Source organism: Octopus bimaculoides, chromosome 9 (genome assembly GCF_001194135.2).
Source record: "Octopus bimaculoides isolate UCB-OBI-ISO-001 chromosome 9, ASM119413v2, whole genome shotgun sequence".
Lineage (NCBI taxonomy): Eukaryota > Metazoa > Mollusca > Cephalopoda > Octopoda > Octopodidae > Octopus > Octopus bimaculoides.
Window position 1 is genome coordinate 48,495,188 of NC_068989.1, and position 14,954 is coordinate 48,510,141.

Sequence of the window (14,954 nt, forward strand, 5' to 3'; positions counted from 1 at the left end):
ATATATATATATATATATATATATATATATATTACACACACACACACACACATATATATTGAGAGAGAGAGAGAGAGAGAGAGAGAGAGAGAGAGTTGTGAAAGAATAAGGGAGAAATATGTCCAAATGAAAGGATGTAGTTAAATATACATATGAAGAAAGTGGGGAAACATGAGTAGGGCAGTGATGTATATGAATTGTGATATTGTGTTCCAGATGTTTCTCAATTAAGAAGACAGAGGAGAAGAGACAAGAAACCTTACATTCTATAAAGCTGTACAAATTAGCATGCTTAATTTAACTATGTATATAAAATGTGTGTGAGTTTATTGATTTGCACTGTGATCTGTCTTTGTTGCATACCAATAATAATAATAATGATATCCATCATTTTATTTCTGTCTCTGCTTCTCTGTAGTAAATAAAAAAATGATAATTGTTGTGGAGAAAAAACACAAATATATATATATATATGTTTTGCAAGATTTTTTATGTGAAATCGTGTGTTGAAACAGATGTTGTTGTACTTGGGGATGGTCATATTGCCAGTTTAGCCAATAAAAACACACGCACTGTATATTTGGTGTTAATTTGCTTCAGCTTTATATTACATTACATTACATTAATCCTATTAGGATTAATGTAATATAATGTAATATAAAGCTGAAGCAAATTAACACCAAATATACAGTGCGTGTGTTTTTATTGGCTAAACTGGCAATATGACCATCTCCAAGTACAACAACATATATATATATATATATATTAGGACAATAACAAAGATAATGACGATTTTTGTGGTGGAGATGGAGGTTATAGTAGTTGTAATTGTGATAAAGGAGTCAGTAATGAGTGAAGGTGGGGGGAGTGACAGGAAAGGTGAACGTGAGAATCTGATAACAACTACAACACCACCAATTAGAAAAACTATAACATTACCAATGTCAACAGAGAAAGGATGATGATGGTAGTTTAATTAAGGGGACAGTAGGGTAAGAAAAAGTTAAATTGTGTGTGTATGAGGTTTAGGTAAAAAATAAAGTTAGCTTTCCCTTGTTTAATACTAGTTAATTGTAAATTGAGATATAGACCAATGCTCCTATACTCATATATACACACACCTATGTATGTATGTATGTATATATATATATATATATACACACACATCTATGTATAGATACACCATACATATATCTTTTACTTACTCAGTCATTGGACTGTGGTAAACTAGATCACCACCTCATATATATATATATATATATATATATATATATATGTTAGCTGAGTTAGAGGTTAAAATAACCATCTAAGGGATAGAAGTATCCATTATATTACCAGTATATTACTTATGTTTAACCATAGGCATACACATGCAAGCATATTATGCTCATAAGTAATAGGTAAAGACAAGGATAAACATGAGTTTATCAAGAAGCAAAATTTAAAGAAAATGGAAAATGGAGAAATATTGATGAACAACTGACTTACATCAATTATTATTTATTGAATTAATAAATAATAATTGATGTAAGTCAATTGTTGCTCAATATTTCTCCATTTTCTGTTTTCTTTATATATATATACACAAACACACAGAGATAAATATATATACCCACATATATCTATGTATGTGCGCATATGTATTTCTACATGTGCTCTTGACCAATGTTAATGTAGTTAACTTTGTGTGATATATTTTTCATGATGGGAATACAACTGTAACTTCCTTTTAGATAATTCCTGTTGAACAGTCTTCTATAGATGTGGTTAATGGAGATATGCTTACCTATCAGGTTTAGCAAATTTCTGGCAATATTTAACTTAACACTTAAGGGAAAATGTGTGTGATCCAGAGATTATATGACCTGTTCTTAGTATTAGGGGGTTGGTGTGGAAAATGGGGCTACCTTGTCTAAGATCTCGTAATCAGATGAGCATTTAGAAATTTTCCTCATAATGTTACTAAGATTTTTGAAAACTTGGGAGATGGGTGGTAGGAGATGGTCTTAAATTTTGTATACATAATGTATGCATGTGTGTGTGTGTTGTGTGTATATATATACATATATACACATACACATGCATGTATATTTGTGTTATATATACACATAACTACAAGTACATACACAAATGTGTCTGAGTGTATATGAATCACAGATATCAATTTAAAAACATCTCATTTATATGGACTGTACACCTCTATCCTATATATATAAATATGTATATATATAATACAAATAGCATACATACAATATACATTATGGACATAATATAAACTCTCTGTAGCTGATTTCTTTGGCTAGTCTTCATCCTGTTGGTCACTCAAGGGTGTGTTCATAAGTCTCTGACAAGGTTTGTTCTTCTTACAAGAGTTACAAATCAAGTAGACCACTGGTGTTGCAGAGAAACAGCACACTGTACCTTACATCTAATTTTTTCCCTTATAGTAATCTCATATATATATAGGTTGAGTCAGTCTCTTGCTACTCTGAAGCTTTACTTGTGTTCACAGACTCATCAGGCAAGATATGACTTGCAAGCCTGTGAACACATGGGCAAAATTCCAGAATAGCAAAAGACTGATTCAACTAAAATAAAAATTTTAATGACCTTGGTTATAGTACTAAGTATTCTATTTTCTGACAGTCCATGTTAAACACACACAATATATTCTACTACATGTATATGTATATATGTATATATGTTTGCATATATATGTATATATATGTATATATGTATATATGTTTGCATATATATATATATATATATATATATATATGTATATGTGCCACCCACACACATTTGTGCAAACAATAAGATGAACCTTCAAACACACACAAGCTATTTATATAATATACACAATATAACTGACGAAAAGTGGAATGGTTGATAATACAGGCCTAAATGCTATGTCAAGGAGTCATAAACAAGTAAGTAAAAAGTCACATGGTGATAAGATGGGGTGGTGGTGGTGATGGTCATTAAAATTTTAATTAACAAAACCATTAAAAAATATACAAACACAACTCCTTTTTTTTTACTGCATCTTTTTTTTCTCCTTTGTTTCATTTATACAATTTGTCTAGATATCCCAGCATTGTTGTCAAGAATGGGTTTGATAGCCCTATAAACATTGAGATATTTAAAACACAATTTTATACATTGCCCATAATTTTATAATTTTCAATAAACACTTGCCACCAGAAAGTTCAGTAATATTTAATATTTATTTATTTTGTTCTGTGTTTTTTTTTTGTCAAATTTCTAAATAATGTCTTTTTTTGTAAATTTTTCCTTTTTTATTAATAAAAAATGAGAGATACCATGGAAAAAAAACAAAACAAACAAACAAAAAATCCCAAAACACACACAAAAAAAACTCTGTCCCAGTAGCTTCAGGATTGTGTTGTGTTGTATTAAAAGCAAATTGTTTTAGATAATTCCTTAATTTGTTGTTCTTTAATTTTGAAGACTTACTGTCTCTTAATTTTATTTCAGTAGATTCTTGTCAATTCTGTATCTGCCAATATTAAAACAAAGGATATGCTGATGGTGGTAGTAGAAGTACTAGTAATAGTAGAAGTAGTTCCTTTTGTAGCTGTAGTTATCGAAAGTAAATGTTTTGGCTGATCTTTGTATTACTTTTGTCTCTTCCAAGAGTAATAAGGAAAGAAAGATATACATAGTGGTAATAAACAATATAATTATTGTTGTTATTGTTATTGGTTCTTGCCTTTGTTGGATGTGTTGTCATAGTTGCACAGTTAGTTTGAAATGTTAAAAAAGTTGTTGGCAATTAAAGATGACACTTCAAATGTTTACACATACAGACAAATACATCCATACACACAAACAGAACATTTGTCTGCCTTAATACACATTAGTTTTGCTTTTCATAAGTAGATTATTTAATGTCTTTTTATATTTTTCTCTCTCAGTTTTTGTACATGAATATATATATATATATATATATATATATATATATATGCACACATATACATACACACAAACACAATATATATATATGACAGATATGCACACAGACCCATCTATGTATGTACATAGGCATGCATGTTTGTATGTACGAATGAATGGATGACTGTGTCCAAGACACAATAGTTTAACATCTCATGTGACTTTCAGTTCAGTTTTAATGAATTTACAATTTTAGTTTGTGACTGTTTTTAATCACTATCATCATCATTATCATCATCATCAACATTATTATTATTATTATTATTATTTGAAATTTATTTTTTTCCTTGATTCTCCATAATATGTAGGCTGTAACCCATCCATTGTATTTCCATCCAAGCAAGGATGTTTAATGTCTTTTACAAACCTATTATGCAAACAATTTTTCTCTCTCTTTCTCATTCATTCACATTCTCACTCCTTTACCTGTTATGACATCAAAGTCAACACATCCATTTATCAGACATAGTAGAATAACAAATTTACATAATTTATACACCAAGAAACACTAATCTTCATTCTAGTCTATACTAATCAAATGTTATTATTCATAGACTCACATGGTTAAACAGAACATTTTTTCCCCTCTCCTTTCTACTTTTGTTTCCAAACTACTCGTGTTATGATGTCGCTTTCAGTTCGTAATCTTTTCTTTTACTTGTATTCCTTATTTCCAGTAAACTTTGTTATGTCTATGAATATGCCTCTTTCCATGTTAGTTTTCTTTAGTCCTTTCTCTTACTGGTACCGTGAATCCATTTTCTTTAAAGTCCAACTCTTGCTGCCATGTTCTGTTTCTTGTCATTTCAGCCCTCCATTACCTGATACATGTAGTATGTAATGAGCTCTCCTCTCTCAATTCTGTCCCCACCCCCAACAACTGCTTGTCAGTCTTACTCTCTCCCTGTCTTAGTTCTCACTCTCCATAATGTCTTATGTTCTTTTTGCCATTCCTTTCATTGCAACTCATAACTCTCTCTCTCTCTCTCTCTCTTTCCCTTTCCTCATAACTGCTAACAAACACTTCCACTCACTGAAAGGCCCTCTGAGTACCCAACCCAACCAAGAAGGGCTAACAGTCAGGAAATACTTTCAAGCTAAGAGTGACTAAAGATTAAAAAAAAAAAAGACATGGAACATTCCTTTCTTTTCAGACTAATAACCAAAACACACACACATGCACACAAACACTCACTTATTTGCATACCATCTACACTAATACTCCTTTCTTTCACACATATTTGCAAATACTCATCACTCAGAAATATATATATATATGTCTGTGTGTATGTGTGTGTGTGTGTATGTGTATACACACTTACATGTGTATATAGATTCACTTGATCTTTTATTCTGAAGTGGATCTCTAGCTAATTTTTCTTTCTCACCCCCAACTGCCACCTAAAACCATACTTGCTCACACATATTTCTCCAGTTTCCCCACAAGTTACTTCATTAGCCCCTTCTCACATTCTTCCATCATCTAAATATCTAAAACTTTTTACAATTTAAAAAAGTCTTTTTTTTTTTTTACTTATATTTATTTTTTGTAAATGATTTTTAAAACAATTTTGTAATTTTTTCTTTTTGTCTTTTTTTTGTCTTTTTAAATTTATTAATCTGTCTTTTTTTTTCGTTTTAGATTTTGGAAATTTTTTTGTAAGTTTTTTAAAAATTTTTTTTGAAATTATTTGGGGATGTATATACCAAAAAATGTTTATCCAGGAAAAATAATCAGAAAATATGTCTTCGATGTAGCAAATCACTGTTGTATATAGCTTTACAATGTGTGTGTGTGTAAAAATACCAGATGCCAATAGTGCTGTTATTTATGTTGGTCTCATTAAAAAAAAGTACCAGACAAAAAAAAAAGATAAAAAATAACCAAACAAAAACCAAGAGAAAAGAAGACAAAACTAGTAGATAATTTGAAGAGAAAATAATTTTAAAAATTAAAAAAGAAAAAAAAATCCAAACAAATGAAACTAAAGTAGAAACAAAAAAGGGGGAAAGGTTTTAAAATTTTAAGTATGAATAAAACAGAAAATTTTTTTTTGGAAGAATTCAATTGAAAATTGAAAATAAAAGAAATGAAATAAAAATGTTTAGACAAAAATCAAATTAAAAGAAATGTAAAAAAACATATTTAAGGAAAATATATACTAAAAACAATAATGGTGGAAGAAATGAGAAGTGAGAAAGATGAACGGTCTGTTGACGTCAACAATGGAAATGACGATAACAAGAGGCTACCATTCATCTCGACCAATCAAGCCATCACTAAGTACATCTTCTGCTGTTTGGAAAGCCAAGACCAACACAGCAAGTTGCTCCTTCAACAGAGTGTAGTCTTTTGAACTCTGTCCTTCCAGGGCTGCTGATATAACACCTGGGAATATAAGCTGTTCATTAATATTGTCCGGATGAGGAGCCATCAACACATTTCTGAAATAGAAAAATAAGACAATAAAATGAAAAAGAAATACTGAATAATATTTTTTTGGATTTAATAGGTAGTTGGCAAATAATTTAAGGGTGGCCAAAAGGAAGAGAAAAAGTTACTGGGAATGAAAAGAAAACAAGAAAAATAACTGATCTGCATCATTCTAAATTCATTATCTACCCATATTTTTCCTACAAAAGTGCATTCAGGAAAAAGTGAAACCTTACAAAATGTTGAATCATTCTGAGAAGACCAGTGAAGATTACAGAGATCAGTTTCTCCTATGACTAAATAATTGTTTCCAATATAGACAAAAGGTTTTAAATTTTGTGGGAGGGGCTGATCTCAGTACTTGACTGGTACTTTATTTAACTGACCCCAAAGGGATGAAAAGCAAAGTTGGCCTCAGTCAGAGTCGAAATCAAAATGTACAAACTCAGAATATTCCAAGGCATTTTTTCTGAGTTTCTAATGATTCTGTTAATCCTCTGACTAAATAACTGTTTCTAGTTTGGTCATGAAACCAGCAATTCTGAAGAGAGGAATTAGCTGATTATATCAATATCAGTATTCTAATGCTATTTTATTTCATTAACCCCAAGAAAATGAATGGCAAAGATGAGAGCAAAAGTGACAAGTGAGTGTTTTTAACTCAATGCAGAATAAAATATATTTCAAATGACTTCATTTATGGAACACCAGTTTTTCAGTTGTCTCATTAATGTTTATATCCTTTGTTAATACACATTGGTGCATGCATACAAGCCTACATATATACTTACATATAGGAATAGTTACCTGATACCGATTAGTGACAAGGTGGCGATGTGAATTCACCATTTAGTACAATGAAACTATAAATACTGGTGGTCAAGAGACTGCTGGGGACTTAAGAGACTGTTATGTAACATATACTATGTGGTTCTAGTAGAACATGTCATTTTGAGACCTTATTATGATGATGAGAGGAAGAATAACCCAACTCTGTCAAATATATCAATAGTATTAGCAACAGAACAGTGGAGGTGCAATGGCCCAGTGGTTAGGGCAGCGGACTCGCAGTCATAGGATCGCGGTTTCGATTCCCAGACCGGGCGTTGTGAGTGTTTATTGAGTGAAAACGCCTAAAACTCCACGAGGCTCCAGCAGGGGATGGTGGTGAACCCTGCTGTACTCTTTCACCACAACTTTCTCTCACTCTTACTTCCTGTTTCTGTTGCGCCTGTAATTCAAAGGGCCAGCCTCGTCACACTGTGTCACGCTGAATATCCCAGAGAACTACATTAAGAGTACACGTGTTTGTGGAGTGCTCAGCCACTTGCACGTTAATTTGACGAGCAGGCTGTTCCGTTGATCGGATGAACTGGAACCCTTGACGTCGTAAGCGACAGAGTGCCAACAACAACAGCAACAGAACTAATCATGAGCAATGTGAAGGTGTTTTAAGAAAAATTTAGTAATAAAAGAACGTTATTTGTAGAATTTTGGCACACACAAAATTGGTTAATGCATAAAGACATAATGCTAGTTTTCTTCCTGTAGCATATGTTAAGTGATTTATGGACCACATGGTCATCAGTTCAGAGCCTAATGTAGGCATTGTAATGTGGCCTTGAGCAATGAAATTAACTCTGCTTGCTCCATTTTTACTTACTAAAACAGCAAGTATGCTTGACTTTTATTTCACATTTCACTCGTAGCAATAGGAAAAGCATTCAGATAAGAGGAAAAGAAAAGTTTTAATGAATAAACAGTCTTAGCCATGCAAGAAGTAAACAATAATTAAAAAAAAACATGTTAAACAAAAATTAAAAAAAACCCCAGTGATCTTATTTCTCTTGTCTGAAAGAAATCAATGCCTCACCAACAAAATACCTAACTACATCTCCACTTCCAATCAATTCAATATTCTGCTACAGTCTCTTACATTAGTACCTGATAAGATGCTTGAGGAAATTCCTGTCTTCCTATGTGTATTATGAATACACAAACCACTTAAGTTCTATATTAATTGTGGTGATCTCACTAAAACTTTCTAGAGAAGAATCAAATTTTTGAGCAAGTTCTGCTGTGGAGCTGATGATAAAAACTAAAATTAAATTGAATACAAAAGAAAATTTATATAAAAGAATATGAGAACCATGTGACTCACTTGTAATGGGGTTGCCCTGGAAGACCTCTGTCAACAATGAATGCTCGAGATAACCGAATGAGCTGGTGGTTTATTATGTGAATCTCACATTCACTGTCAAGAAAAATAAAAAAAACTTGAAATTAATTTCATATAAACTCCATCAGAACAAATCTTATACCACCAGTTGACTCATTAGAAAGAAGCAAGGTATATTATATATACACCTTGCTTACTTAGCATCCTTTTTTAGACAATTATTGGAATTTAAGAAAAAACAGTGTTAGTCATTTATAATCAGCAAGAGGCAATTTCATATAAGGGCAAAGAACATCTAACATGCTTCACTTTTAGCTATTTCTATAAGAGAAGAACTGAGGAATGTATTTTCCCTAAAGTTACAAAAAAATACAGTAGAAAGATTTTGAATCCTAACTATGTCGGTAATGTGTGATCAGCCACTGCATCCAGCAGCAATCCTATACCATCAGTATCCTTTTTAACTATAATTTACTTGTGGGTGATGGTGCTGGTACCATATAAAAAGCAGCAGTCCTGTTGCTACATAAAGAGCATCGGTGCTGGTGCCATGTAAAAAGCCTGTGCTAGTGTCACATAAAAAAGCTCCCAGTAGACTGTAAAGGGGTTGGTATTAGAAAGGGCATCTAACCATAGAAACCATGTCACAACAAACAATGGAGTCTGGTGCAGCTCTTCAGCTTACCAGCCCCTATCAAATCATCTGATTCATGCCAGCAGGGAAAACAGATGTTAAATGATGATATTAATGCATGTATTAGAATATCATAAGTATTCTACAAGTAATGGTCTTTTTTTGTGTGAAGATACAGACTTTAATATCAATGCAAGTATTCCTAAAATATACTTTTTTTAAAATGTGAAATGGTATCACATTTAAGAGGTCGATTGAATCCATCATTCACTTTAACAACACAGTCTGATCCTTGGGCAACTTTAGCAGAGCCCACTTTGTCACAAGCATTCAGGTCAAATTTCTAGTTTGAGGATACCTTCCTCTTCCCTTCCTATTAGTTTTGGAACCCTGTAAAGGGTCATAGGTACCAATTTATTTCCTGATTAAAAGAAAAAAAAATGATAATCTTATATGTGAAACATACTAAACATCATACACTATTCCTCAGACATCCCTAACCTTCTGATATACATTACTAAGCTTGTAAATATCTTATACACCCTGCTTTTAAGTCATATTTTTGTTTAGAAAATAGCACTTAAATGAAGACTTCTAAATGAATTCATGTTTCATATCTTCTTATCTTCTTCATGAGGTTACATCCATGACAACATGAATTTTATGAGTTTTAAAACAATGAACATTTACATATGAATTCTTAATAAGTTATATGTTATCTGTTATTTTAAACAGCTGGGTATCCTCCAACCACAGCACATGACAGTCTTAAGGCATGAGCACACTGGAAAATTTCCCAATGGCCCCATGGGTCTAAGGACCCAATTCTGACCTATGTATGTTGTTATTTGGTTAGTCCACATTACTCCGTAAGGAACACAAGGCCGGTTTCCCTGTTTCCCTGGCTTAGATATTCCTCCTTGGACAGGATGCCAAGAAGGATACTTGGACATTTGCTGTCAATAAATAGATACTATAGGGCCCAGTTCATTGATTTGTCCAGAGGCCTACAATGCTGCTAAAGCAGTTCTGCCACCACATATCTCTAGCTAAAATTTCAATTACAAACACTGATGCAAGTAGCTAGGTTTAGTAATATGTTTTTCTTTTGGCCATGAACAAAGACTTTGTCAAAGTTTGATTGAATCCATGATCATAAAATCAGTAGACTAATGCTCTGGCTTCATAGACAGTAATCTCATGCAGAGATCATCATCTTATTTACAGTTATATAATCTGTTACCTTCTACTTTCTTCAGCAGTCATTGGACCATGGCCATGCTGGGACACCGTCTTGAAGGGTTTTAGTCAAAGTCAAAAGAATTGACCTCAAGTACTTCTTTTCAATTTTTATTGCTGGCACTTATTCTGTTGCTGTATTGCTAAGTCAACTGGGTGTAAACAAACCAACATCAGTTGTCAAGTGGTGGTGGGAGACAAACACAATGGTGCACAAAGAAATATACATATATATATATATATATATATATACGATCAGTTTCTTCCAGTTTCACTCTACCAATTTCACTCACAAGGTTATGGTCAGCTTGGAGCTATAGTAGAAGACACTTGCCTAAAATGCCATGCAATGAGACTGAACTCCAAACCACATAGTTGGGAAGCGAAAGTCTTAACCATACAGCTATACCTGCACAAAATTGATTGGAAAAATCTCATGGATCAGCAAATATAATTTTATTTGTTACACAATAGGACATAAAACTTACCTTCGACCACCTTATCTTGGATGTGAATTACTGGTGGTTAACCTGGACTAAACTGACTACCACTGGTCTAACATTTTAACTTCCCATCCAGCACTATTTCCTCTCACCACTCCTTTCATAAGATCCATTTTTTCTCAGCAACATAAGCATGATGGATCTTCAATATATCAGCTCATCACATATCTTGGTCATTTCATTTGGGAAGTCCAATGTTTTCAGATTTGACCTATTTCTTATAAAATATTTCCTCGACCATCCACTCTCACAACTCCACACTCATAAAATATTATCCATTTGTATTACATATAAATATTTTAATACCTTTTTTTGTTCTCATAATGGAATGATTTAGTGAAGTTTGTCAAACAATGTATTGCTACATACTGTCATGTTTTCTCATATCATTTTCAAGGCTCAACACTTAAAAATTTGATAGCTCCACTGATTTTTTTGCTTTTTTTCCCCTGTTTCTGCCACAAATAACTTGAACTATTCACAATTCTATATTTCTGAGATTAAGAATTTATATATTAAACTGTGTAACAAAATTTTAATTTTTTTTTTTGTTTTCGGTCAGTAAATGTTATTTCCTATTTGCTTCTGTCTAGAAATCAAAGGAATTGGCTACTCTTCCATTCACACTTTGCTTTTGTGACCTGGACATTAATATTTTGAAACTGATTTATTTTCCATTACATTTCAGACAGATTCAGTGCTGAGTTACTATAGCAGAAATATCATTATAGCAAATATTCTGTTCAATACCAAAAATTTGCTTGTCAGTTGCTTGACCATAGCCATTTGAGCATATCCCTAAGTGGCTGATAATTTGTGCATCTCTGATTATGAGCAGCAGTAGTGGGGAAGCATCATAGCCATGTGTTGAGAGGGATTCTTTGGGGTTTGAATAAATGAAACAAAAACAAAGTTTGAAGGAAACATTAGCCATTTTTCATATTTCCAAGGGGTAAGCTAATAGGAAATAACAGTTGCTACCCAAAGAGAAGATCATTTTACACAGTGTTATGTATTAGTCAGACTGGTGTCTTCATCTTGTTTGCTGCTTTCCTTATGTTTCTACTGTATACACTCCAGCCTTCTTCAGGTGTCTTGTAATTCACCTTAGTGCCTTGCTTGGGACTGAACTCAGATCTTTTAGGTGACTGCACTTCAGTGTCTTTATCCACTACACTATGCTTGTAGGTAGTATCAGAGTGAATTTTTAAGGCAGTCACTTAAGAGGGTCTGAGTTCAATCCCAAGCAAAGCACCAAAATAAATTACAAGACACCTGAATGAGGTTGGAGCATACACAACCGAAATACAGTAAAAGCAACAAACAAGATGAGGACACCACTTTGACTAATACGTAATTTATTAAACTATCTAGTCTGCTACATTACTGGATGATCACCACGACACAACACACTCATAACAGAGGTCTATCTCAAAAAGAGGGCATATTTAGATAGATAAGGAAACAAGAATTTATAATAACTGCCATGGAATGTTCTTTTGTTTGTGTCACTCTACAATTGAGAAAAACAATTGGGTTTAAACTAAGAGTAGTCATCATCATCATCATTTAGAGTCTGCTTTTCATGCTGGCATGTGTTGGACAGTTTGACTAAAACTGGTAAGCTGCACCAGGTTCCATTCTGATTTGGCATGGTTTCTATGGCTGGATGCTCTTCCTAACACCAACCGTTCCAAGAGTGTAATGGGTGCTTTTTACAAGCCACTGGCACAGGTGCCATTTACATGACACCAGCATTGGCCACAACTACACTTTCACTTGGCTTGATGAGTGTTCTCAAGTATGGCATATTGCCAAAGGTCTTGGTCACTTATCATTGCCTCCATGAGGCCCCACATTTGAAGGGTGCTTTTTAAGTACCTGTTACATAACACCGTGATCAGCCACGACTACTGTTTCACTTGGTTTGATAGGTCTTCTCAAGCACGGTATATCACCAAAAGTTTTGGTCACTTGTCATTGCCTCTGTGAGGCCTAACGTTCAAAGATCATGCTTCACCACCTTGTCTCATGTCTTCCTGGGTCTGTCTCTCCTACAGGTTTCCTTCACATTTAGAGATCGGCACTTTTTTTACACAGTTGTCCTCATCCATACGCATCACATACCCATACCAGTGCAAGCCCACTAGGTCCAAGAAATGAAAATTGTCCATCTCAACAGAATTGAAGCCTTGTTAGCTTAAGGTTAAAAATAATGTCTGTTATGACTTTACTACAAAGGAATTTATTACAAAGACATAAAAAGGACAGCTCTTCAGTTAATTTCTGTGTAGGGGAGATTTTGGCAAGTAGATGGCTGCTGTCAATGAGTTATAACAGCTAATATCTTACATATAAAAACTCTCTATATTATATCATGATTCCTCTATAAAAAGAATGAAATCTATAATAAAGAAAAGACACTGACACAATTCATTAATTACCTGAGATTTTTTTCTGGCAAGTTTCTGTAAATTTGGAAAAAGTCATCAGCTGCTCTTGAGAAATTGTCCATTGCCTGGTAGAGTATGTCTGCAAGTAAGTAAATAAAGGATAATATTTCCACTTTAAAAGAAAAGAAAAAAAACCCCCACAAACAATGATATCAAAGAAATTTTACAACCCTAGCAACCCCATTGCTCTTATATTCACAATGTATGCTATGTCTCTGATGTTTTAACAAATATTTTTTATCTTTTACATGTTTCAGTCATTAGACTGTGGCCATATTGCAGCACCACTTTGAAGAATTTTTAGTTGAATCAATCAACACTAGTACTTATTTTTTAAAACCTGGTACTCATTCTATAAGTCTCTTTTGCTGAACTGCTTGCTAAGTTATGGGGAACAAACACAAATACATAAACACACATACTGTCTACCAAATCCATTCACAAGGCTTTGGTTGGGCCATGCAGCACAGTTGGACTGAACTCAGAACCATGTGATTGGAAAGCAAGCTTCTTAACCTCACAGCCATGCTTGCACCTAAATATATTTGTAGATAATTTCTGTTCAGGCCTATATCAATATAAAATTGCTTTCCTTCATTTTACTCTTATCAAAACTTCTCAACTACTCATATCCAATGTAAGCTAAGAATAAGAACTCATCTGGTCATTTCAATCTAACAAATCACCTTGTTTCAGCAGTATCTCTTCCATTACTTTCAAATAGTACATTCCAGTATAAGTACATATCCTTACCAAACACTTTGATATCACATCCTCTCTATCTCTTCAGAGATCTTTCACAATATTTGGCAGCTCACTGCAGTATCTCTGAAACCCAAAAGGTTCAAACTCTCTGACCTAGCCAATTACCGACCTATTGTTCTCCCTTTTTCCAATACACTTTACATAGAATATGTCACTGAATACTGATATCTCTTCATTAGACAGATGGAATTATATTTATAAGAGAGTAAGGAAGGAATTGCATGTGGTGCACATGTCTTTCTAAAAGCTATTAGTGATATAAGTGAAATGGCTACAACTGGGAACAGAAGCCATATTACAAACCAGGATTGTTGAGGAATTACTTGTATTTCATGGAGATTTCATGAGAATTAACATTCAGAATAATCATATCTACAAATATCAACATTATCAAGATGTTACTGTTGTTCTGACCTCTGTTATTCTACACTGATATAGACTGGAAAGGGTTGCTAAACAGCTTATTATTATTTCTTGTTCTTATTGTAACGAGAAATCACTCTGTAAATTGTAATGTGTTATAACATGTTTTGAATATAAATATCTCAGTACCTGTACTCCTCTGCTTTGACATTTGAAACATATGTATAAATTTCCATTACAACCATAATATAATGTTATTAGAGCTGAGAAAATCTAACTTCCAGTAATGCTATTGGAACTTAGGAACAACCATCAGCTTCGAATGCTAACATGCACACATATGGAGAGAGAGAGAGAGAGAGAGAGGGGGGGAGAGAGAGAGAGGGAGGGAGAGAGAGAGAGGGAGAGA

General features: G+C 33.3%; 1 protein-coding gene across 9 annotated transcripts in view; it reads right to left on the minus strand.

Moving 5' to 3' along the window:
* Positions 1–3,384: 3,384 nt before the first annotated feature.
* Positions 3,385–14,954, minus strand: part of LOC106868354 (N-acetylated-alpha-linked acidic dipeptidase 2) — a 1,027,134-nt gene continuing 1,015,564 nt past the window's right edge. For all 9 annotated transcript variants that reach the window (XM_052970677.1, XM_052970676.1, XM_052970678.1 and 6 more), the window contains 3 exons: positions 13,409–13,496; positions 8,571–8,663; positions 3,385–6,420 (listed from right to left, as the gene is read on the minus strand). In XM_052970677.1, coding sequence (XP_052826637.1) covers positions 6,225–6,420; positions 8,571–8,663; positions 13,409–13,496 — 377 coding nt within the window. In that variant the 3' untranslated portion in view covers positions 3,385–6,224. The remainder of the gene's footprint in view (positions 6,421–8,570; positions 8,664–13,408; positions 13,497–14,954) is intronic.